At 43.4% G+C, this 24,338-nt stretch overlaps 1 protein-coding gene across 1 annotated transcript in view; it reads left to right on the top strand.

The window, feature by feature from the left end:
• UTP20 (UTP20 small subunit processome component) overlaps positions 1–24,338 on the top strand; it is a gene marked incomplete in the record, with an annotated part of 2,478,305 nt that overhangs the window by 1,687,415 nt on the left and 766,552 nt on the right. The window contains 1 exon segment of the mRNA XM_044087776.1: positions 7,332–7,475. Within this exon segment, the coding sequence (XP_043943711.1) occupies positions 7,332–7,475 (144 nt within the window).

Genomic DNA, 24,338 nt, shown 5'->3' with positions numbered 1-24,338 from the left:
TTTCTGCCCCATGGAGCTGTTTATTTATCCTTTGTTGACCAGGTTAGTCCCACTATGCTAGTAGCCTTTTCTCAGCAGAGACCCAAGGTGGTATTTATACTCCTAGGATAAATTTGACTAGGGCATTAGAAAACTTCCCGTACTCTTTGGATCTGCTAGATGGCGCCAGCGGGCACCTATAACTTCAAGGAAGAGTCCTAAGGAAGCAGCAGCATGGAAGAGGAGAGAAAAGCTATGGAGAGTTTGGAAGTGGAAAGTGAGAATTCAGAGAGAAAATTGTTCATTATGGAGCTTCTGAATGTCAATGAAGATTCCTGTGTAGTGGATGCTACAAATGTGCAACTTTAATTGTCTTCATGGAGAAGGAAGTAAGCTGTTGAAGTGATCCAGATAACAGAACTGGTATCTTGAGGACTTACAGATGATCTGTTAAAAATCAAGCAGGATGATTCAGGTGACAGTTCTGCTGTTGCATGGGGTTTTGATTGTAGATGAATTTTTCTGAAGTGCTGAAGAGGATAATGTGGAAAAGGAACTGGGTGATGTGGCAACATAGAATGCAGCAGTGACAAAGTAAGAAGAAAGCAGCAACAAACTGGGAAGGTGTCTGTTTTATAGCAGTAGATATTACAGTAACTAAAACTTGTGTAGCAGTTACAGCACACAAAAAAGGGCAGCAACAAAATGTTAAGTAAAACTGTGTTTTTAACGAAGTGAAGACCAACTGTGAGAATAAGAACAAAAAATGATACTAATAGACAGATGTGTGGGACAGTTCAGCAACTGCTGTGGATTTTGAAGTAATGCTGCTTTGGACCTTTAGGATGTTCTTCTTGTTTCACTGTTGCAGTCATCACATTTGGATCATCTGCCTGCAGGTAGCCTTCAGCCGGCCTGAATACCAGAGTCTTGGATTCCTGCATCGGATGCTCTCTCTTCTTCCATGACGTCAGGTTGTTAAGGGTATAAAGCATGCAGCCGACGCCATTACATCAGTCTTTCTTGCCGTGTGGTGCCCGAAGCAGAAGCAGTTCGCAAGTGCCGGTCGGCCGACTCCTGAAATTATTGTTTTCAAGTTTCAGAACTGAAGTCTTCAAAAAAAGATAAATACCCCGTTGGGAATCTTTTTTCTTGCTCCAAACGATGTCGGTAAAAGTTAACAATCGTCTTACTTGTGGAAAACAAATACATCATAAAGATTTTCATTCATACTGCATTCCCTGCTTAGGCCCAGACCACAACGTCCCTCACTGTCATTTTTTTGCCTTGATCAACCCCCGAACTATTCGTCGTCGGGCTATATTTGCAGCAAATTGTTTTGATATTCGGTATCCGTACTCCGAAATGGCTTAGATAAGCCATCTGACTACCGATCTTCCAAAAAAAAGTAAGGATAAAGACAGAGACAGACTGCATAGGTCCAAAACTGCCGATGATGCTTCCGTTAAGCTAGTCACCAGTCTGCCGGTACTCAGTGAGGCGCTTTCGCAGCCCCTGATACCCGCTACTTCAGATTTGCGGGCCTCTACTGAGACCCATTCAGAGTCCGGTATGCCGCGAGATGCTTCTTCGCATATGGAACCTGCGGATGTCTCTACCTTGGATGGGTCCAGTGCCGCTGTGCAAGCATCAGCTTCTGAGGGTGTATTCAGGCCTGAAGACTTGCATTTTAAACCAATGCCATCTTCTTTATCCAGGTCTAAAACTCGCACCACGCCTAGAAAACTGACGTTCAAACCAAATGCTTAGGCCCATATGACTAAACAACACATTCTTAGAATGGCTGAAGACCTTATTACCTTAATTAGGGGAAGCCAGCCTTCCCCCTCTAAGAGACCTAGAAGTGGTTTCCTTCTGATCAGGAATCTAATATTTCTGTTTCTTTTAATTGCCAGGATTTGCCTTTATCTACCTATGAGGATTCTGATGCAGAGGATTCCATTCCCTCTGCTTCCCCTCCAGAAAATTTTTCTTTTGGTGAAACTTTGCACACACTTAGGGAACATTTCTGCTGGGAAAGTCAAGATTTCTCTGACTCCAAAAAGAGGCTTAGGGAATTCTTACTCCGTCCTCAACACAGGCCTTTAGCTATCCCTCCTGTTCTGGACATTGTAGATGATGCTTTCTTGGAATCTAGCCTTTCCCGAGACACTGTACTTCCAGCTCCCAGAAAACCTGACTGGTATTACAGGCTACCAGACTCTTTCAAGTTCCTCTTCAAGAATCCTACTATGGATCCAGAGACCATTTCCCAAGGACCAAAAGGCATTAAGGCTACTGCTGCCAAAAATCCTACCCCTTCTGATAGAGATTCTAGAGCCTTGGACAGATGGGGTAAGAAGGTATACACTTCTGCTACTTTGGCCATTAGGGCTTTGAAATACCAGTTTTTTATGTTAAAGTACCAACAGCATATTATGGGACTACTTAAACAGAAAATAATGTTGATTCCTGACTGTGCTGAGCACAAACAAATACAGGATTCAATGCATTCTGCAGAACAATTTGGTAAACATGTTTTGCAATGTGGTTTTGACTCTTTAGAAGCATCTTGCAGGGCTGCTGTCACTGGATCTGTACTTAGAAGGCATGCTTGGCTTAAGGAACAAAACTTGCCAGATCATGTTAAAGCTAAATTACTGGATACTCCCCTAAACCAAGACCACCTGTTTGGCAACAAAGCAAAAGAAGTCCTCAAAAAGATGAAGGAAAAAGCTAAATCTATGCAAACTGTTAAAGAATTCCTGCAAGTACAGCCTCCCAGATTTAGTAGGCATTGGCCTTCAAAGAATTGGTCCTTTCCAGTCTCTTCCAGGCCTTCTCAGTCCAAACCCAGGAACAGCAGACCACCCAGGTTACAGTCTCAGGCTACGCATAGGCCTAAGCAGTGGGGGGCTCTCACTTCCAAAGCAGGGAGTAGTAAGGCACCCCCTATGGAAAAATGGCACAATGACCTAACCTTAATCCTTCCAAGCCCTGCTCAACTGCCTGCTCCCTTAGGAGGAAAGCTCACACTACATGCAAAAAACTGGGAACTCATTACCCAGGACAAATGGGTTTTGAATATAGTTTCCCAAGGTTACAGAGTCCACTTCCACACCCTACCAACCCCAAACGGTTGGCCGGACCTACTCCCAAATCAGTGGGCAGAGGCCCAACAGCAGGTTCTCTCTCTTCTAAGTATCAAGGCTATTCAACCTGTCCCAGCAAAAGAAAAGGGGACAAGGTTTTTATTCAAGACTTTTTGTGGTACCCAGAAAAGACAGCTCCTGACATCCTATTTTGGACCTCTTTATTCTAAACACCTTTTTGGTAATCCCAAAATTCAAAATGCTAATGCTTCAACAGCTGCTTCCTATGCTAGGCAAAGATGCCTGGTTGGCAACCTTAGACCTGCACATTCTATAAGGGAATCTTTCAGGAAATACCTACGCTTCAGGGCAGGCTCTATGCACGATCAGTTATCTGCACTTCCCTTTGGCTTATCTACGGTGCCCAGGGTATTCACAAAGTGTCTAGCTACAGCCATTGCATTTTGCAGGCAGAGAAAAATTCAAATATATCCATACTTGGACGATTGTCTGATTCAGGCAGAAAGCCAGGACTTATTAAAACATCTAGCATTCGTAAAGAAACTTCTAACCTCTCTAGGGTACACCATAAACAAAAAGAAATCTCACCTAGTACCCTGCCAACAGATTGTATTCCTGGAAGCAAGCTTGAACACAACTTCCTAGATGGCTTTCCTCACTCCAGAGAAACAAGTTTACTTGACAGCCTACTTCAAACTATTGGCCACAAAGACCCAGCTATCTGCAAGGAAAATTCTGCAAGCCATGGGGTACATGGCCTCTTGCATTCTACTAATTCCATATGCAAGACTGCATATGAGGAAACTACAATGGTATCTAAAAAGCCTATGGTGTCAACATTCTGAGGACCTGGAATCAATAATTCCTATCATTCCTTGTATAAAAACAGAGTTCCTTTGGTGTGCAGAGGCCTGCTACCACAACAAGGGGCTCCCTTTCACTCTACCCCCTGCCGTCCAAATCCTAACAGCAGATGCATCAGACTATGCATGGGGGGCTCACTTGGCAGGGCAGTGCATACAGAGCAAATGGAACCTGAGACAGATACACCTGCATATCAACCAAAACAAAGTGTTAGCTGTACAGAATTCCCTGACAGTCTTCAAAGACCGCATTCTTCCACGACAATTATTGGTAAAGACAGACAACACCACGGTTATGTGGTACATAAACAACCAGGGGGGAGCCCACCCGTACCCTCTCTGCAGACTAGCCATGGCTCTGTGGAACACAGCCTTGAGCTACCAAGTGCACCTGCAATCTCAATTCCTGCCAGGCAAGCTAAATTCACTGGCAGACGACCTAAGCAGAAATATCATGGACCAACACGAATGGAAACTGGAACCAAAAATATTCAACCATCTTCAGGAACAAATGGGGGACGCCAGAGGTAGACCTGTTTGCCTCCCCTCACAACTACCAATTGGACAAATTCTGCACAAGGACTTCCCACAGTCAACCATGGAAAGTGGATGCCCTGTCATTTACCTGGGAAAGCCTCTCAGTTTATGCCTTTCTCCCTCTCCTCTCGAAGGTTCTGCAAAAGGTCAAACAGGACAAGCCAAGGACAATACTGATTGCACCAGACTGGCCATGCCAGCACTGGTATCCCCTCTTGCGCAGTATGACACTATTGGAACCATGACACCTGCCTCAGACCTCTTCCCTGTCCCAGCAGGCGGGCCAGGTTCTGCACCCTCAGCTTCAAACCCTGAACCTTGCAGCCTGGCTAATTCCTTGAGCGCTCCAATACCATCCCTCAGTAAGCAAGTGCTAGATGTCATTCTGGAGGCAAGGAGGCCCAGTACTAGAAAATTCTATGCTGAAAAGTGGAAAAGATACTGTTCCTGGAGCCAGACTCGGGGGATGGGCACAACGGTGCCCAGCTTACCTCATATTCTTCAATACTTAACAGAAATGCTCCACAAGGGCCTATCCTTCTCGTCAATTAAAATTCATATTTCTGCCATTTCAGCACATTATAATACTGAGCCACCCTTCTTTCCTCACCCCCTGCTAAAGCAGTTCCTTAGAGGAGGCCAAAAATTTAAGACCCCTCCCCAAGGAGAGCCCCTACTCCAGCCTGGGACCTTAACTTTGTATTGGAAAAGCTCACTCTCCCTCCCTTTGAGCCAGCTGCAACTGCAGAGTTGAAATTTCTTTCTTGGAAAACAGCCTTCCTTCTAGGCATCACTTCAGCAAGAAGAGTGTGTGAATTACAGGCCCTTATGACAGTGGAACCCTTCATTATCTTCCATGCAGACAGGGTTTCCCTGAGGACCAATCCTTCCTTTATGCCCAAGGTGGTGTCTAGTGTGGCCCTAAATCAGTCCATCCATTTGCCTACCTTTTTCTCTAACCCACAAAACAAAGGAGAACGAATACTGCACTCTCTGGATGTGCACAGACAACTTAGATTTACTTGGACAGGACTAAGCCTCTCAGAAAATCTGAACAGCTGCTAGTGGGCTTTGCTGCAGGGGCAGAGGGGAAGGCCATTTCAAAGCAAACCATTTCTAAATGGATAGCCCATTGCATTCATTTCTGCTATAAGCACCATGGAAAACCTACCCCACAGGGAATAAGATCACATTCCACCAGGGTTGCATCTACCTCTGCAGCCTTTCTCAGAGGAGTCCATACCAGGGACATCCTAGAAGCTGCTTACCTGGAGCTCTGTTCATACCTTCCCCAAGCATTACCACATGCCTTTTTTTTCTAAATCCAGAGCTGGTTTTGCCAGTGCAGTCTTGCAGTGCTTAATAGCTGGCCCTAATGCTCTCTAACTTCCTCCTCCCTTCCTTAGCTTTGGGAATCCATCCAAATGTGATGACTGCAACAGTGAAACACAAAGAACATAGTACAGTTGTGTACACTTACCATAAATGTAGGTGTTCAAGTGTATTCGCTGTTGCAGTCCTGGTTACCCTCCCTCCAACCCCCTGACTTCTCTTGGCTCTACCCTTCCTTCTTCTTTGGTGTATTTAAGCTTTCTGGTGTATTTGCTTTTTGATGGAGGTGTACCATAATATATAATTGCTTCCCATTGTGGGGGCACCTGACATCCGGGGCAAGAAAAACTGATGTAATGGTGTCGGCTGAGTGTTTTATACCCCTGACGACTTGACATCATGGAAGAAAAGAGAGCATCTGACACAGGAATCAAAGACTCTGGTATTCAGGCCGGCTGATGGCTACCTGCAGGCAGATAGCCCAAATGTGATGACTGCAACAGTGAATACACTCGAACATCTACATTTCTGGTAAGTGTACACAACTGTACTTTCTTTTCTTGGTTCAGGTTTTGTAACCTGTTTTTTGAAGAGGAAAATGTTCTCATTCTTGATCTCTGGCTTTGGCTTTGCTTGTTTCAAGATAAGAAAAATGAGAAGAGGGGAGTGTCCATCTTGCCCATTTTTGTGGCATGTTCTGATGTCATTAATAAGTGTGGGACAGCCAAAGAAGGCATAGTTGACACTTAAACTGCTTTAAAAAGCCGGCCAAAACTCTCCACTGGTTGCTGGATCACACATACAATTTCCTGACTACTGAGAAACCATAAAGAGACCAGAGATTTTCAGGTATACCTACTAACAAATATAGCTTATGTTGGTGTTCAATTTACATTGACATAGCCTAGTCTCACATCAAACATACTACGATCTGCATTTCTGGTTTTCTGTCTGACACCATGAAGTAAAGTTAAAACACACAATTAGCTATGTGGTAAGATAGCTTTCTCAGAAATTCCATGCATAAAGCCAAAGATGTTTGTTTAAATGAAGCACCCTTCTTTTCTCATTTAGCAGTTCTTTGCTGCAATGCCCACATTTTCTGATTTCCCTTCTGTTTGCTGAATTTATTTTGTATTTATCCCATGTCGCACAATATTTTCAAATAAATAAACTAGTTACATGTTGTTGCCTTGACCCCATTCACCTATTTAATGGTTCCTTACAACTGGTTAGAACTTTTTTCCTAGGATCACTGGTGTGTGGTACCTCTGAGGAAGCTAGGGCTTATCTGTCTTTTTAAGGATGCTTTTTTGCACCATTTGCTCACAATGCATCTGGCCTTTTGTTGTTTTTATTTGCATTCAGGTATGCTTGTTGTACAGTCAAACTTATCATTTTTGTTCTTAGTGTAAAATCAAAGGAAAGGGTCGAAAGCATTAGAAATTGTGATTACTCTGAAAGAATGGATTTGCATTTGGTAATGCTTTGTGTGCTGCATTTTTAGGATACTGAGGTCAATATCCTAGAAACTGTGCAGAACCTGCTGAAGAGCTGTTTGAATGCCAGAGAATTCCTGAAACCACTATCAAGGCTGTTTTCAGTGACCCAGAATAAGCTATCACGTCAGACCCTTTGTAGAGTTTTCCAGGTAAGGCACTGGTCAGATAAATGTATGAATTTTGGTAGCTTACTGATTATATGCTTTTTGGTTTGTTGTGATTTGGTTTTCTTTCATAAAATCCGTAAAAAGAATGGTGTGTCCAAATTAACTAACTATAGTGAAGAGGCAGCATGTTTATGGCTAACCATAAAACCTTAATTTCAAGAAGCATCTATTGAAAATATGATGTTAAGTTGTCAATCTCGCCTTCATTCTTGCTTGATGGGTTCGGAGCCGATCCCTCGGCTCCGACTCGGCACTTGCTAAGCTCGAGAGTCACTTTTACCAGCTCGAGGCAGCCCCATATCCCATGATGCAAGGCGGTAAGTACCCAGATCTCGTTTGCCGCTTCGCTTATGAGGTCCTCCTTTTACCAGCTCCTGGTAAGTGATTTACTAATTCGCTATTTTAGCCCCTTTTAACTTAAAAACCCCTTATTGTTAGTTTTTATTTAGTTTTAAACTGTTTCTGACAGAAATTTGTCTGTCTCTTATTATTTTTTTAGTCAGACTTTACCCATCCCATCCCCCCCCCCCCCCCCGTTAGGGTGTGTGTGTGTTTGTAGTTATACCTTTTTGGTATATTTAAATTTAAATTCTTTGACTGGTGTGTGTGTGTGCTTGTGTTACACCATGTCAAAAGAAAGGGTCTCAGGCTTTAAGAAGTGTGACTCGTGCTGTCAGAAGATGTCTCTGACAGACGGTCACACTTCTTGCCTTTATTGCCTGGGGTCTCTTCACCTGCAGGACTCCTGTGCTATATGTCATTCTTTCAGCCAGAGAGTCCTGCAGGAAAGAAGAAACAAATTAATACTCAGGGGCCTTCTTAAGCCGGAGGGCTCTCCGGCTAAGTCGGCTCCACCTAAGACTGCCAAGTCTTCCAAGGCCCAGGCTTCTGTGTCAAAGCCTGCGGCCTCGGCTCCGACTCGTTCTGAGTCGAGATCGGCTCTGGCTGGAGCCGATTCTGGCTTAACCAAGCCTTCGGCACCGATGGCTATCGGTGCCGATTCTGCATCGACCACTTCGGTGTCGGCTCCGATCGGCTCCGACCACCATGTGGCACAGGCATCGGTGTCGGCTCCAATCGGCTCCGACACCGTTACTTTTGTGGCTGTATCGGCTCCGACTGGAGCCGATGCATCGAGGCTACCTGTCGGCTCCGATAAGTTGTCGGCTCCGACAGGTTCAATAGTTTCATCGGTTCCGATGGCTCCTTCGAGGAAGAGGTCGAGGTCTCCTTCCTTGGAGCCGATACTTTCGGCTCTGGCTTCACCACTCCTCTCGAACGGAGCCATCGGAGCCGATCTTCAAGGTCATCCAGGCTTTGGACCATGACTTAGAGAGAGTGGTCAGTAGATTACTTAAGTCACAGGCACTGGCCCAAATGTTACATAGTCCGTCTCAACAGGCGACTATTGGTCTACCCGTTACAGTTCCTCCTTCAACTCTACCCCAGAGCTTGGAGTTGGAGTCTTCGGAATGGTTACTGCTACGGCTGGGGACGGATACCCCTTCTGTCCCTTCAGCCTCTACTCTTATCTCCTCTTGAGACCTTCCTTAGAGGGATTCGTGGTCGGGCTTCCATGGTCTCCTCCGAGGGGGTGAGTGGCATCGGACCCTTGTCCGAACCCGCTCTTCCCCTTGGAGCCTCGGCCTTGGTGAGCTCGGCTCCGACATCTGCCTCGGAGACTTCCCTTCGGTGGTCCCTGGAGTTCCTAGCTCTTGAACGGGTTCTCTCGGACCTGCCTGGGAGGGAGCATTCGAGGTGATGAAGAGTGTGCTGGCCACTGGTATCAGCCAGCAGTCTGTTCCCTTAGCTCCTCCCTCTATAGTGCCTGTTGACATCTCTGCCACTTCTCTTGCTACAGGACCCAGAGATCCTCCGCCTCAGGTTTCCCCATTGGGAATTTCCCCTCTTCCGAGGATTCTCCTGATGTTTCGGGAGATCCTCCTAGGAAGAGGACTTGTAAGAGGAAACACGTAGACTCCCCGAGTCTATCACTTCAGATACTGACTTTGATGAGTCAGAGGGATCCCCAAGATCCCCTCTGAGGATGTCTCCTTCTCAGACATCCTAGAACTCCTTAGACAGAGGGGAAACTGGCCCACCAATAATCCCTCTGAGGATGAGTCAGTATACCTAGAGGCGTTTGGATCTCGGCCCTCCACCTCCTGGGTGTCTCCGCCTTCGACCCCTTATGCAGGTTATTGCCCGAAGGCGTGGGCTGCTCCTGACTCTGTAGAGCCAGTCCCTAGGAGGCCTTCAAAATTTATCACTGCCCGTGTGACAAGCAATTCCTCACTAAGGGTGTCCCGCTGATGCCATGGTGGTGGCTGCTGCCACCAAGAAGGAACTTGCAGATCCTTCCGTGCCGTCCATCCTCCTAATAAGGACTCTAGGACCATGGATAGGTACGGTAAGCGGATGTTTTCCTCAGCGACCTTTGCTATGCGTTCGCTGAATTACCTATGTCACTTCACCAGACTCCAGAGGGATATCCTTAAGGAGCTGGGTGAAGTAGTACAGGATCCTACAGCTGCAGGGGCTCAAGAAAAAATTGCTTCGCAGCTAGGAACCCTTAATTCCATTGCAAACTCCTCCATGCGGCTAATATCATATGCTGCTGATGGAGCGAGTAGGGCCGCAGGTGCAGGTGTGGCTCTTAGACGCCAAGCCTGGATGCGGCTATGTGACTTTGCAGATACCTTTAAGGCATCCTTCACAAATTCTCCCTTTGATGGGTCAGCTTTGTTTGGCCCTCAGGTGAAGGAAACTTTGACCAGGTGTGAGCAGGACGGCAAGACTCTTTCTGCTGTAGGAGTCCGTTTTTCCACCCCTTCTAGACCTTACCCCAAAGGACAGAAAGGTGGCAAAATGTGGTTCCGCAAATCCCAAGGAGTCACGCCGGATTCACGTGGTCAGTTTACCCCTAGAGGCAGAGGGGGTAACAACAACAGACGCCGCTCTAGAGGCAGAGGGGTCCAAAAAACCAGGGAAACAGAGAGCCTCTCTCTGACAAGCCCTTTCAGCATCCCTGAGATGTTGCCCGGCTGTCCCTCCTTGGAGGCAGTCGGGGGAAGATTATCACTGTACCCAGAAGCCTGGCATTCCCTCACTCAAGACAGATGGGTACAGTCGATCATATCCAAGGGTTACATAATTCCTTTCGAGGAAAGTCCTTTCCCCTCAAATTCCCTTCCAGATGTACCACCCGGTCTAAGGGAAATTGCAGAGTTAGAAGTCTCAAAACTACTGCAAAAGAGCCATTCAGCCAGTTACTACAGACCATTCAGAGCCGGAATCTACTCAAGGTTCTTTTGGTCCCCAAAAGACGGAGACTGGAGACCAATATTGGATCTCAGCAGACTCAACAAGTCTGTGAGGAAGACAAGATTCCGAATGGTCACTCTTCAGTCAATTCTGCCCTTCTTACAGAAGGACAACTGGATGTGCTCAATAGATCTTCAGGATGCATACTATCACATCAAAATTCACAGACGCTCCAGGAGATTTCTCCGCTTCGGCTGGGGTCCAGTCATTTCCAGTTCAGAGCCCTGCCCTTTGGTCTCACTACAGCCCCCAGAGTGTTCACCAAATGCATGGCAGTGGTCACGGCTCACCTGAGACGTCAAGGATTCCAGGTGTTTCCGTATCTCGACGACTGGCTCCTGTCAGCCACCACCAGGCATCAGCTTATTCAAGCCAGGGATTACACAATAAGTCTTTGTTCTCATTTGGGCATCTCGATCAACTTGAAAAGTCATCCTTATCGCCCTGCCAGTCTATTACTTTCATAGGCGCAAACTTAAACACTGTTCGGATGTCAGCTACCCTTACAGATCAAAGAGTTTCAGACATTCAGAGTCATGTCAGGATCATTCTGGCCAACAAGAAAGTACAGGCCAGAATGGTTCTAAAGGTATTAGGCCTCATGGCTGCGGCCATTACTCTTCTTCCCCTGGCTCGATTCTACATGCGCCTTCTTCAGTGGATGCTGTTCACACAGTGGTCGTACCAACAACTTCCAATGCGTCACCAGATTCTGGTGACACAGACTTGCAAAGATCATCTTGCTTGGTGGATCACATCTCCTCAGGTTCACCAAGGCAGGTACTTTGTACCCCCATCCCCGATAGCCACTGTCACCACGGATGCCTCCCTGATCGGGTGGGGGGGTCATTATCAGGGCAGGATGGTTCATGGGACGTGGCAGCCGTTCGAGTACCATCTGCACATAAATGTCCTGGAGATGAGAGCAGTGCTTTTAACGTTGCAAGCCCTCAACGACTTTCTTCCGTAGGGACAATTGCAGTCCACACAGACAACATGTCTGTAGTTTGGTATATCAACAAACAGGGCGGAACCAAGTCCTACCCCTTGTGTCGAGAAGCGCTCAGACTATGGCAATGGGCGATCTCCTCTCATCGGTTTCTGGTAGCAACGCATATCCCTGGGAAAACCAACATTGTAGCGGACAGATTGAGCAGAGCTATTCTCATGCCTCACGAGTGGTCTCTCAAGCAATCTATAGCGGAAGAGATATTTCTGGAATGGGGTCGTCCATGTTGCGTACTCCCCAAAACAGCAAATGCCCAGACTTCTTCTGTCTCTTCCCTCTACCAGGCCATCCCCAGAGACGCTCTGACCCAGGATTGGCCCCAGGGACTTCTTTATGCTTTCCCTCCATTTCCTCTGATCCCTCAAGTTATCCAGAAAGCTACCGTTTGAGAGCCAAATTGATTCTCATTGCCCCTTACTGGCCTCGACAAGTTTGGTTCCCGTTCCTCCATCATCACCTTTTGGTGCAGCCGTGGCATCTGGACCCAGTGCCAGATCTTCTGATTCACCAATCCGGTCAGCTGCACCGGTCTATCCCTTCTCTCAACCTCACAGCATGGTTGCTCCACTTCCTTCCTTAGTCAGGCTTCCTTTGATCTCTAACCCAGTTAGAGACATCATAGTAGCTTCGTTAAAATCCTCTACCAGGAGGATTTATACAAGCAAATGGAAACGTTTCTCTTATTGGGCTAAGGCCAAGAATATTGATCCTTTCACTGCCCCTGTTCAGGCAGTCCTGGACTTCTTAGCAGAGATTTTTCATGCAGGCTCCTCTTCTTCCACAGTCAGAGTTCAATTGGCTGCTATCTCCAACTTTCATGTTGGGATCGCAGATCATAATATTATGTCCCATAGGCTCTGCAGGGCCTTCTTGAAAGGAATTTTCCTACTAAAGCCTCCAATCAGGAATCCTCCTCCTCAGTGGGATCTAAATTTAGTGCTGACATCCTTGATTCTTCCCCCCTTCGAGCCAGCTGTTTCTTGTTCCCTGAAATTTCTTTCTTGGAAAACTTTATTCCTAGTGGCTATTACATCGGCCAGGAGGGTGTCTGAACTTCATGCTCTATCGGTTCGACCCCCCCTATTTGGTTTTTCACAAAGACAGAGTATCTTTGAGAACTAATCCGACCTTTTTGCCTAAGGTCACTTCAAAGACCAATTTGAATCAATCCATTGATCTCCCTGTATTTTTCCCAAACTATTCAGACAGAGCTGAACAAAAGCTACATTATCTTGATGTCCACCGTCAACTCAGATATTATTTGGACAGAACAAAAAAATTTAGAAAATCTGATCAACTTTTTGTTTCCTATGCGGATAATAAAAAAGGCCTTCCTGTTTCTAAAGTGACCTTGTCCAGATGGCTTTCTTCGGTCATCTCTGAAATTTATCTGCTCAGGGGAAAACAGCTGTGCTCAAAACCTAAAGCACATTCAACTAGGAGCTTAGCTACTTCTACAGCCTTTCAAGCTAGACTTCCTTTAGACACTATTTGTGCAGCGGCCACTTGGGCCATTCCTCACACTTTTGTTTCCCATTACAAATTGGACTTGGCCTCCAGGGACAGAGCCAGTTTTGGCTCTACAGTCCTCAAGAGTCTCTTCCATTGAGCCACCCAGGATAGAGGTGCTAGGGACGCGGTCCCATCAAGCAAGAATGAAGGCGAGATTGACAACTTAACATTAAGAAGTTATGTACCTACCATAACGTTCCATGTTAGTTGTCTTCTCTCCTTCTTTCTTCGACCCTCCCTCCTTCCCCAGGCCTGGACAGACCTTGTTATAAGAAATTATTATGCTGAAGACCATTCAGACCTGGTCCTTCTTCCATCCTGTAAGTTTTCTTTCTTCCTTTGGGAAGTGTTTTATGCTTGGTGCTATTGCCCTTTGTCATCAAACGAGATCTGGGTACTTACCGCCTTGCATCATGGGATATGGGGCTGCCTCGAGCTGGTAAAAGTGACTCTCGAGCTTAGCAAGTGCCGAGTCGGAGCCGAGGGATCGGCTCCGAACCCATCAAGCAAGAAAGAAGGCAAGAGAAGACAACTAACATGGAACGTTATGGTAGGTACATAACTTCTTATTTTTGATGTAGCACACTACCAACTGTTAAAAAAAAAAAAAAAAAAAAAAAAAAAAATGGGGGCATATCCCCCTGTATCCCCCCAGATCTGGAAGCATATTACTGTGATTGCACAACCCTAGGGATTAAAAAAAAACAAAAAAGAAAAACTTCTTTAACTCCACTGTTCTGTGATCTTGCTGACTTGCATAGTGTCTTGTCAACATAACACCAGAATCTTTGAAACTTGTTTTCTTTTTGCAATGGTACAGTGATTATCATGTATCCAAAAGGCAGCATGCTACAGATCAGTACAGTTAGTCAAGCTTGAAGGAAGCACTGTTTGTAGATTTTTCGGTAGTTGTAGGAAGCCATTATCCCTGAAATAATGTACTGTCTAACTGGTATTTATTCTGTTCTTTTATTCATAGTGCAAATTTAAACTGGTCTTCATGTAACATGGAATTGATATTTGTCTCCATCTTTTTTGACAGAGCAGATTGATGATGTACATATCTGAGTTAGAATTTTGTATGGTATCACCCTGTGAAACAGAAGTGCTAATCTCAGTCAGCCCACAGATTTTCAGCTGTACCACTGCCTGTGATACCAGCAAGTGAAATTTATTAGCTTCCATTTAAGAACATGAAATTTAAAAAGCATGCAGCTAAACTCTTTACCAGTATTTCAAAGGTGTACAAGATGCATTATTTCCATTAATTACTAGGCTATGCAAAGTCAGCAATAATACCTGGTTAACATACAAGCTTAAGGCCCTTTTAAGACTTGCAGATAAAACCTGCATGCATGGAAACACAACCCCACACCATATATGTTTTATAATACACCCAGTTTTGCAGCCTTGCAAAACATTCAGTCTAATGGCAAAAAAAAAAAAAAAAAATCAAGTCTAAACAAAATTTAGTAATCAATAGACCAACATTTCTCTGGGAAAAAAAGTTAATTGCTTAACTGGACAACATGCAGAACCATTGTCAAATATCTCCTGCTTCCTCTGCATCCCTGCAGACCTCATTAAAGAACTCACTACACCTGATCATACAAAACAACAGTCCTCACTCTCCAGATAATGTACCAACGTCCCCAACTTTCATCCCTCCTTTATACTTCAAACTAAGGAAAAAGGCCTCCTACCCTTTTTTGAACAAATTCAACTAGGTATACAAGCAGCTTACAGATGGTACTATAACTATTTCTACGCGTGTGTGTGTGTATATGTATATATATATATATATATATATATATATATATACATACACACATATCTCTCTCTCTCTCTCTCTCTATAAATAAGATAAATAATTTCCATATTGACTGCTGGCTGTTTTATTTTTTGGAAATTGTTGTATTTTGGCCATGCACCTATTTTGTACTTGCGGGGGGTTGTTTTTTGTATATACTGCAGAGAAACCCATCCATTTACAAATTAATCCTTAGGTAATCCATTGGACAGCTAACTGAGTCAGCAGTTCACTTCTCATAATACTTTGCATGTATTTGATATTTATGTTCATGGAATTTGAGTCAGATTGGGTTATTTAGCTGTATGCACATGCCCTGCTTTTTATGTTGAACAAACCTTTCAACGATTAAAAACATACAGTTCTGAACAGCTTAGTGATGTTAGATGTGCTCGGCAATCTAATGCCCTGCACAAACACACTATTAAGCATCCTACAGCTAAGTTTAATTTTGTGATAATAAATATAATTCTGTTTAATAGAAAAGTCAAGCTGGCATGATATATTAGACAAAAAAGAGAAAAGATGGATTATTAAATTTGGAGCACTTTTTCCCCTGGGCTTAATGCATACCTTTGATCAGTCAATGATATGGAGAGTGTTGTTATTTAAAGGGAGTGGGGGATTATGTCTGTCTGTTCCACTGGTGAAAGTTTTTTGCTACAGTTTAGCTACATTTGTTGAATTTGCTCTCGTCTTGGATGTTTATTATATTATAAAATAAAAAATTTCCATGCTGACTATTGAGTGCTGGTTGTTTTACTTTTTGGTGATTTTTCTGTAGTGTACCAGATTCTGGAATGGTATCAAAGGCCTTCGCTTGGAGGTAGGTAGGTAGGCTGTGTGTATGTACTGCTTGGCCATTATCCAAAGCCTCATTTACCTTCTGAAAGAAGTCTAACAGATTCAGTAGGGGAACCCTACCTTTTAAAAACTCGACAACAAAATAAAACGTATTCTGAGAGTAAGGAGTAAACTCGAGTCTCTTCATTGTATAAACAGTCTTAAACAGTTAACAGAAAATTGAGGCATAAGATCAACACTTTCAAACCAAGTATTGATTAAATGTTGCCACCTCCTGCAAAGGTAATTATAAAACCTTTTTTAAATTATTTTTGGAATATTAAAAGTAATATTCAAAACTACACAGAGTTGCTCTCTAACAACATTGACTATTCCATCTCTTAAGGACATCAACATGCTCACTGATAAGTTCATTTCCAACTTTTCCCTACTTTCTTCTCCTTATTCATCCCCCTTATCTCCCCTAAAATCACCTCTGAATGGGCCCTAAATGCCCTCTGCTAAATCAGACAGACTAGCTCCATGGGTACTGATAACATACCAGGCCATCTCCTAATAGCAGTAAATGTTGCCTTAGTGATTCCCTTTTTAACATAATTGGTGGCAGTATTATTGTGCCAAGAAAAAGTCTTTGGAGAATTCTTCTGGCCTTCCTTGAGAACTGTTTGTGTGTGTTGCATGTGTGTCAAAGCTGTGGCTTTAAAAAACTAATGTGAATACACCGATAAGTGCTCTCACACCACAACTATATCACTAAAAGTCACTACAGGGACATGGGATAACGTGTAAACTCCCGAATTAATAAAAAGCGGCTAAAATCAGAAAGCTGTGGCTTTAGTTAATCTTACTGCTGCTAAACATTTGGTTAATTCCAATCCTACTCTTTCTGACAAGGATAAGAACATGGAAAAAAGTGTATTATTCATCTTTGATTTTCAGAATTTTGAATCATCAGGCTCATATGTCAGTTTGCTCTGACTAATTGTGAAAGTATGAGGAATGTTTTGTCTGCATTTTTTTCTCGTCAGGAAAAATCTGCTTTAAATAATTCAGTTTCTTCTATCGTACAAGTCACTAGTTGTAGTTTGCCATGTATGCATGAGTCAATTGATACTTCTTCCATGGCTATGCCCACAGGTGCTCTTGATGAAGTTGCCCTACAGCTCTCTCAGAACCTCCCAGTTGATAATAAAAATGAGATTTTAAATTCTTTAGATAATTGCATAGTTTTTGGCACCAGTACTGCAGTGGTAAACTGCGGTGGTGGTGATGCGGTAGCGTTGTCGCCTCACACTTAGACGTTGCCCGTTCGATTCTCAGAGCGTCTACTGTGTGACGCCATGCGTGAATGGGCGTTCCTTCGTTGAAGGTTGTGCGTTAGGCCCGGCAAGCCAGCACATAAAACTCTACTGCCATTTATTAGCGGACCGGAGTTCTGCTGTGGCAACCCCTAACCGGGAAAAGCTGAAAGACACACACACACACACACACACACACACACACACTGCAGTGGTGATCAAAACGTATGGTGAAAGGGATAAGTTGATACAGGGAATTTTCTAATCGATGCTCTAACCTGTCATCCAGTTTTGGCAAAAAACAAAATACAAAATGCAGGTCAACAAGACATCTAAGCAAGGGGGTTCCAAGAAGATAAATATTGTATGCTTCTTCAACTTTGATTTTTCAGAAGTTTAAATTGTCAGACTTTTGTGTTAAAGTTTAGTGTAATTATGAAAGAGTGAGGAATGTTTTGTCTGCTTTAAATAATTTAGTTTCTTCCATTGTACAAGTCACTACTCTTCATTTACAGTGTACATATGACTCTGGTGATACTTTTTCCAGGGCGATGGCCACTGGCACTGTTTGATGAAGTTTGCCTGGCTGCATTCTCAGAATCTCCCAGATGATGTGAAAAATGAGATTTAGTTTTTCTCAGCTGCAGAGGTTAAAAGGGGTAAGTTGGTACAGGTAATCTATGATTTTTCAGCCCTCCTTTTCTTTTCCAAAAAAAAAAGGTAAATGTTTTAAAAGAAATGGCAGGCAGTTCCAATAAGAATTCAGGAATCAGCCCACCCGCTCAAACCAAAGACAGTCCCAAGTCAGAAGGAATATTTAAGGGCCTTTGTTCCCCCTCTGCTTCGCAGGGAACCCCTTTTCCCTTCAAGAAAGTCTGAGTCTCAACTTTTCTTTTGGCAACAGATAATTTCAGACAAATGGGTTCCGAAGATCATTCTTCAAATGTACAGATTGTAGTTGGAGGAAATCTCTTCTTTTCAGAGGGTGATCCCTTATTTACCAATCCAGACAGTTTTATTTCCTGCTGTACTTCAGCACATGCCGTCCCAGGAAGGGATAGGACCAGTTCCTGTAACCCAGGTTTGGACAGGATTTTATTCAAGGATGTTTTTAGTGCCAAAAAGAGAAAATGGTTGGACACTAGTTCTGGATCTTTCTTTCCTAAACATATTTGTGATAGTGCCCAAGTTCAAAATGATGTCACTTTGCAACCTCTTACTTCCTTTTCCCCATTCAAGTTTCCCGGTAACACTAGATTTAAAAGATGCTTAGCATCATATCACTCTTCATCCAGACTTATGGAGTTTCTTAATTTTTTGGGTATGGATTACTTTATCAGTTCTCTGCCTTACCCTTTGGTTTATCCACTGCACCAAGAGTGTTCACAAAGTATCTAGTTCTACTTATAGCTCATTGGAGGCTACAGGGTGTCCACATTTTTCCATATTGAGATGACTTGCTTATCTTTGCAGAGGCTGTTTTAAAGCATCAGGGATCTCTGTCTTGGGCGAAAAAGATCTCACACAAGCTAGGATTCCAAGAGAACATTCAGAAGTCTTTTTTGGTTCGTTCACACAGGATTGTGTTCCTGGGGTGTCAGCTAGACATCACAGTTCAAAGAACTTCTCTTCCACAGGAAAAAAAAAATAGATCTGTATTTAGAACTGTTTCTAAGTTTTTTTCACTCAGACTTTAGTCACTGGGAGGGAATACCTCAGGATTTTGGATCTCATGGCATCTGTGATTCTCAAGATACCCTTGCCAAGATTCCATATGTAGGAAAAATACAGTGATACTCTAAGTCTCTCCGGCCTCACCACCAAATCCCTTGTCTTTTCAAATTGTAGTACTGGAAATTGTCAAAAGTTAAATCATTTGGTGGAGGCAGTAAATTTCTCTAAACCCTGGTTTTCCTTCTCCCTCTCTACCCCAAAGTAGTCAGTCAACACAGATGCCTCAGACTGTGCTTGCAGAGCAGTTTCAGGAGAGAGAAATGTGCAAGGTGTTTGGTACACAAAGGACAGACGCAATTGCATAAATGTAAAAGAGATGCTTACTCTCATCAAGGCATTTAACTCTCCGAAATATCTTTGGCCCCCCTGGGCCTCTTGAAGTTGTTAGAGATAGTACCATAGTTATGTCATACTTCAACAAGCAAGGGGGAACCAGGTTGTACCCCTTTTGAAGACTAGCCATGTTAGTGTGGGATATAGCTTCACAGCATAGTCTCACAGACATCTTGTGTTCTGTAAGAGAAAAATTGTGTGGCAGTCAAGCTGGGCAGGACAAGGGAAGACCTTCATGAATGGAAAATAAATCAGGTGGCCTTACAAGATATAATCTATCTGTTGGGAGTTCCTCAAGTAGACCTATTTGCCTCCACTCTTGAAAATCAGCTGGCAAGATTCTGCTCCAGTACTCCATGCAAGAAGGCCTAAAATACAGATATCTTTTCCTTTCCTTAGACAGGAATGTTCCTGCATGCTTTCTAGCATTGTGGAGACTCCCTTCTGGCCCATACAACAATGGTTCTCCCTTCTTTTAGAAATGGCCAGTGACAATTACCCCAAGCTTCCTTATTGAATGGATCTCCAGACACAAGGTCATGATTGTTTGATGCATCCTGACCCCAATTAACTTCAGTTGACTGCCTGGATGATAATGGTCCTTTCTGGTGGTTGTCTTCCTTTCAGTGTGCTGGAAATAAGGGTAGTCTTCTTAATGGTTGCAGACCTTCCAGGACTGCCTTCCTCAAGGAGTGATATCCATTTAGATAGACAGCATGTCACTAGTCTGGTACGTTAACAAGTGGGGGAAACACTCTCCTACCTGACATGCCGAGCCACCAGGTGAGTCTGGCAATGGATGATATCTTCTGACTGGATTTTTGTGGGAACACACATCCCAAGGGAAATCCAGTGTTCTTGCAGACAGGCTGAGCAGGTCTGTCCTACCTCATGAGTGGGCCTTCAGTCTGATTGCAGCATAACAGAATTTCTGACTTGTGTCACCCATACTGCAGTTTCTTCGACTCCCCTCACAGCATGAAGTGTAGCAGGTAATTTGCCTTGAAAGCCCAGGAGGGTGAGTCCCCAAGGTATGCTCTGTCCCACATTTTGCCCCCCGGGCTTCTGTATGCTTTTCTCCCTACTCATCTTATCTCAAAATTCCTCCAGAAAGACACAGAAAGGAAGGTCACAGTCATGCTTGCATCTTTCTGGCCTTGACAGGTGTGGCTTCCCTTCCTCTGGCCTCTTCTGATAGACCCTCCTTGGATGCTGGATCCCTATCCAGATTTTCTCTCTCACCCGTCTGGGATGCCTCATCTGGACGTTCAAGCCTTCAAGTTAACTGCTGGGTTTTCCACTTCCAGTGGATGGCTAGTCAGTCCAGGCTTTCCTTACAAGTAATCTACATTCTTACTTCATCCCAAAGACCTTCTACCAGTAAGATTTACAAAAGCAGGTGGAAAGGGTTTTCTATTTCAACCTCCTATAGGATTCTGGACCACATTTCAGCCACCACTTCCAGACATTTTAGATTTGTTGGCTTCCCTTTATCACAATGGAGCCAGCTACTCTGCTGATAAAGTTCAGTTTGCTGCCATTTCTAGTTTTCACATAGAGAAAATCAGTCTTCTGTCGCTTCCCTTAATTTATCCAGTGTCTTCCTCATGGGTACTTTCCATCTCATAGGGATCCTGATCCTCCTTAGGACATCACCATTTTGTTACAGGCTTTAACTAGACCCCCCCCCTTTGAACTTGCATCTAATGTGGTCCTCACATACATGGCTTTAGCTTGGAGAGTATCGGGATTGCTAGCTCTTTCTTGCAAACCACCTTACCTGATCTTTCATAAGGATAGAGTGCCATTGTAAAAGAACCTGTCCTTTATTCCAGTGGTAGCTTTGGAAACTTCACTAAATCAGTCTGTCAGTCTTCCAGTTTTCTTCCCTAATTTTGTCAATAAAAGGGGAGTATGTACTACATCTGTTGGATGTACTTTGTCCGCTCAATTTCTACCTTCACCATACAAAGAAATTTGGAAAATCTGATCAGCTGTTTCTCTCACCAGCCAAACCCGGACAGGGGTCTCTGAAGTGACTCTTTCTAGATGGTTATCCAACTTCATATTGTATGTATATAGAGTGAAGGGGTTTACTTTACCGAAACGCATGAAATCTCACTCAGCTGGATCTGTGCTTGCTTCTACCGCCTTCTTTTCAAGAGCTTCCATTGATGATGTCTGGCTGCAGCCACTTGGTCCAATGTACACACCTTCATTTCTCATTACAAATTGGATTTACACCCTAGAGAGAAGGCTACTTTTGGTTCAGCTGTCTCCTGGAATATTCTTCCATGCGACCTCCCAAGGACTTCCTTAGCTGTGGACTTTGCCATATGTTGAGGAGTGGAAGGAAGAGACAACATCAGATACAAAAGTTATGTACTTACCATAACAATAGATCTGTGTTGTCTGCTTCTGTCCTTTATTAACTTCCTGCCCTTCTCCTCACTTCCCTTGTTTTTGCTTTTATTATTTAGTGGTTTCTGGTATGACTGTAATGCCTTTTCTTGGGTCTGTTTCATATTCTTTTCAAGCTCCAGCACAGAATATGAGTTAACATTCTAAATTTATGAATTCTGGTCTCTGATGAGAGGGTCTTTTGTCCAGTAGTTGGTGCTTTGGCAAACTCGATCTGTGATAACTTAAGGAGCAGGAAGGAATTTTGGGTAAGGGGAGGAGCCTGAACTTTGGATCCAAAGTCTGTTCAAAGATTGGATCAGAAGACCCATCCATCGAGGAAGGATGGAAACAGACAACACAGATCTATCGTTATGGTAAGTACATAACTTTCACTTCATTATCTGTGAGCATCTGGCAGTTGCCCAAGTTCACCAAGTGTTGTGAGGCTGCACCTGAGAGAAGACAATCTGGCTAACCTTGCATTTCGTTCAAGTGTAGAAATGTGAGTAAGTAAGACTTAACTGAACAGTATTATAAGATGTATCACTATCTTTGGGGAAAATATGTTGGCTAATTTATAGGTGATGAAATCAAATTTGTAGGTGAACTGAAATCAAAGGCAGAACTTTGAAATAGTACATGGATTAGGATAGAAAAATGGTATTTCTGTGATGTAAATGTTTGCAAGAGTAGCTTTTGGGTCTGTTATCTGAGATGACAGGATATAATAAGTTATACAATAGCAGAATCTTAAGATAAAATAAAAAAGATAGCCACCAACTACCAGTTGGCATACTTTGCATGAGTATTGCACTTTTTGATATATCATGAAGGATGTAAAACGCAGTCAAAAAAGACTTATCAGTACCTTTGAAATATAATTAACTGGTAGAGGTGCTCTAATTAAGGTAGAAGCAGCTTACAGTAACTTAACTTGGTCCTAAATGGGATCAAATAAATAAGGATATAGGTAAACTACAGACTGTTGACCCAAGCCAGTTCTGATTCATCAAAGGGCAGATCCTTCCAACTTAACCTGGTAAATGCTTGTATAATTCAATGTATAACAAACTGGCTCACAAAAAAAACTGAAAAAAATAAGGGTGGGTGTTGTCTCCTCCAAAAGTCCTCCCACTTTGCAGTGTATTCCAGAGTTCAGTCTTTAAGACATTTCTCTTTGGCTTTTACTTCTTGAAGGTCAAAGCTAATGTTAAGGGTTTGGCTAACCATGTTTGCAGCTGACTGCAAATTTGGTGCCATCATAAATTCTCCAGGGGCCACCATGACCATCCAAGAGATGGCCAGTCCCAAACAAACAGCTGCTGTTAAAAAAAAACATGGCCTAAAGCTAAATTCCATGATATGGATATTTGTATCCTTCAGCAAGCATGACTCCCCTTGCATGTGTCTTATTGGTAACACACCCATGTAAATTCATCCCCATAGTCTAGGATCTGAGAACTTGTGTCAACAGCAAACTGTCTTGTGATCACCATGCATCCACTATGGTAAGAAATTATTTTCCATTGCATAGCTTGTATCTAAAGCTATGGCATCTAGGTTCATGGTTATAATCATTCCAATGTTCACTGCATTCATTAAACCGATAATTGAATATAGTGCCTTTGGTATGTTGTTGCCCGAACACTTATCACAGCTGGAATGAACAGAATGCTTCCTTACTTAAAAAAAAAAAAAAAAAAAAGAAAAGAAAAAAAAGGCCTAAATCATAAAACTATATGGACAATCTCAAAATCTTGTCTTCCTCCTCAGTATCATACAGGTACTGAGAGGCTACCTCTGCCATGCATACAGAGTCTCAACAGACACTATCCTGTCAGACCTATTACACAGTCACAAGTACAGTGGTAGCATAAATACTCAATCAAGGGATCTCAATCTCTTCTGCATAGTAAATAGAGTCACCTGGAGGGACAGGATGTATCACAGAGTATTCCACTTCTTTGGAATGGTCTTTTACTACACATGAAGCAAAGTACTTCTCTCACCTTATTCAGATGTAATTGTGATGAATGGATGGGTAACTGCAAATGTATTCCAAGTTTAGTAAATTTTCCCTCATGAATAGGGGTGACATGTAAATCTCCCAAGCTATATCCTTGTTCTGCCTGATGTTCTTCATGTTTCACTGTTGCAGTCATTACGTTAGGGTTATCCTGCTGGCAGGTTGCCCTCAGTCGGCCTGAATTCCAAAGTCTTGGGTCCTGTGTCGGTTGCTGTTGCCTCTTCCCTGATGTCAGCTCATCAGGGATATAAAAGATGCAGCCGACGCCATTTTCTTCAGTCTTTCTTGCCGCGCGGTGCCCAAAGCAGAAGCAGTTCGCAAGTGCCAGTCGGCCGACTCCTGAGATTTTCGTGTTTGAGTTTCAGATCCGAAGTCTTCATTAAAAGCTAAGTACCCCATTGGGGAAACTTTTTTCTTGCTCCAGACCGATGTCAGAAAAAGTTAATAATTGTATTTCTTGTGGGAAGCAAATACCTCATAAGGACTTTCATTCTTACTGTATTCCTTACCTAGGTCCTGACCACTACATTTCTATTTGTCGGTTTTGTGCTAGATTTAACCAACACACTATTAAGCGTCTGTACGATTTTTG

This window comes from Protopterus annectens, chromosome 11.part0 (assembly GCF_019279795.1).
Source record: "Protopterus annectens isolate FY-2018-M chromosome 11.part0, PAN1.0, whole genome shotgun sequence".
Classification (NCBI taxonomy): Eukaryota; Metazoa; Chordata; order Ceratodontiformes; family Protopteridae; genus Protopterus; species Protopterus annectens.
The sequence above is the reverse complement of the archived record's forward strand: the minus strand, read 5'-3'. Positions and strand labels throughout refer to the sequence as shown.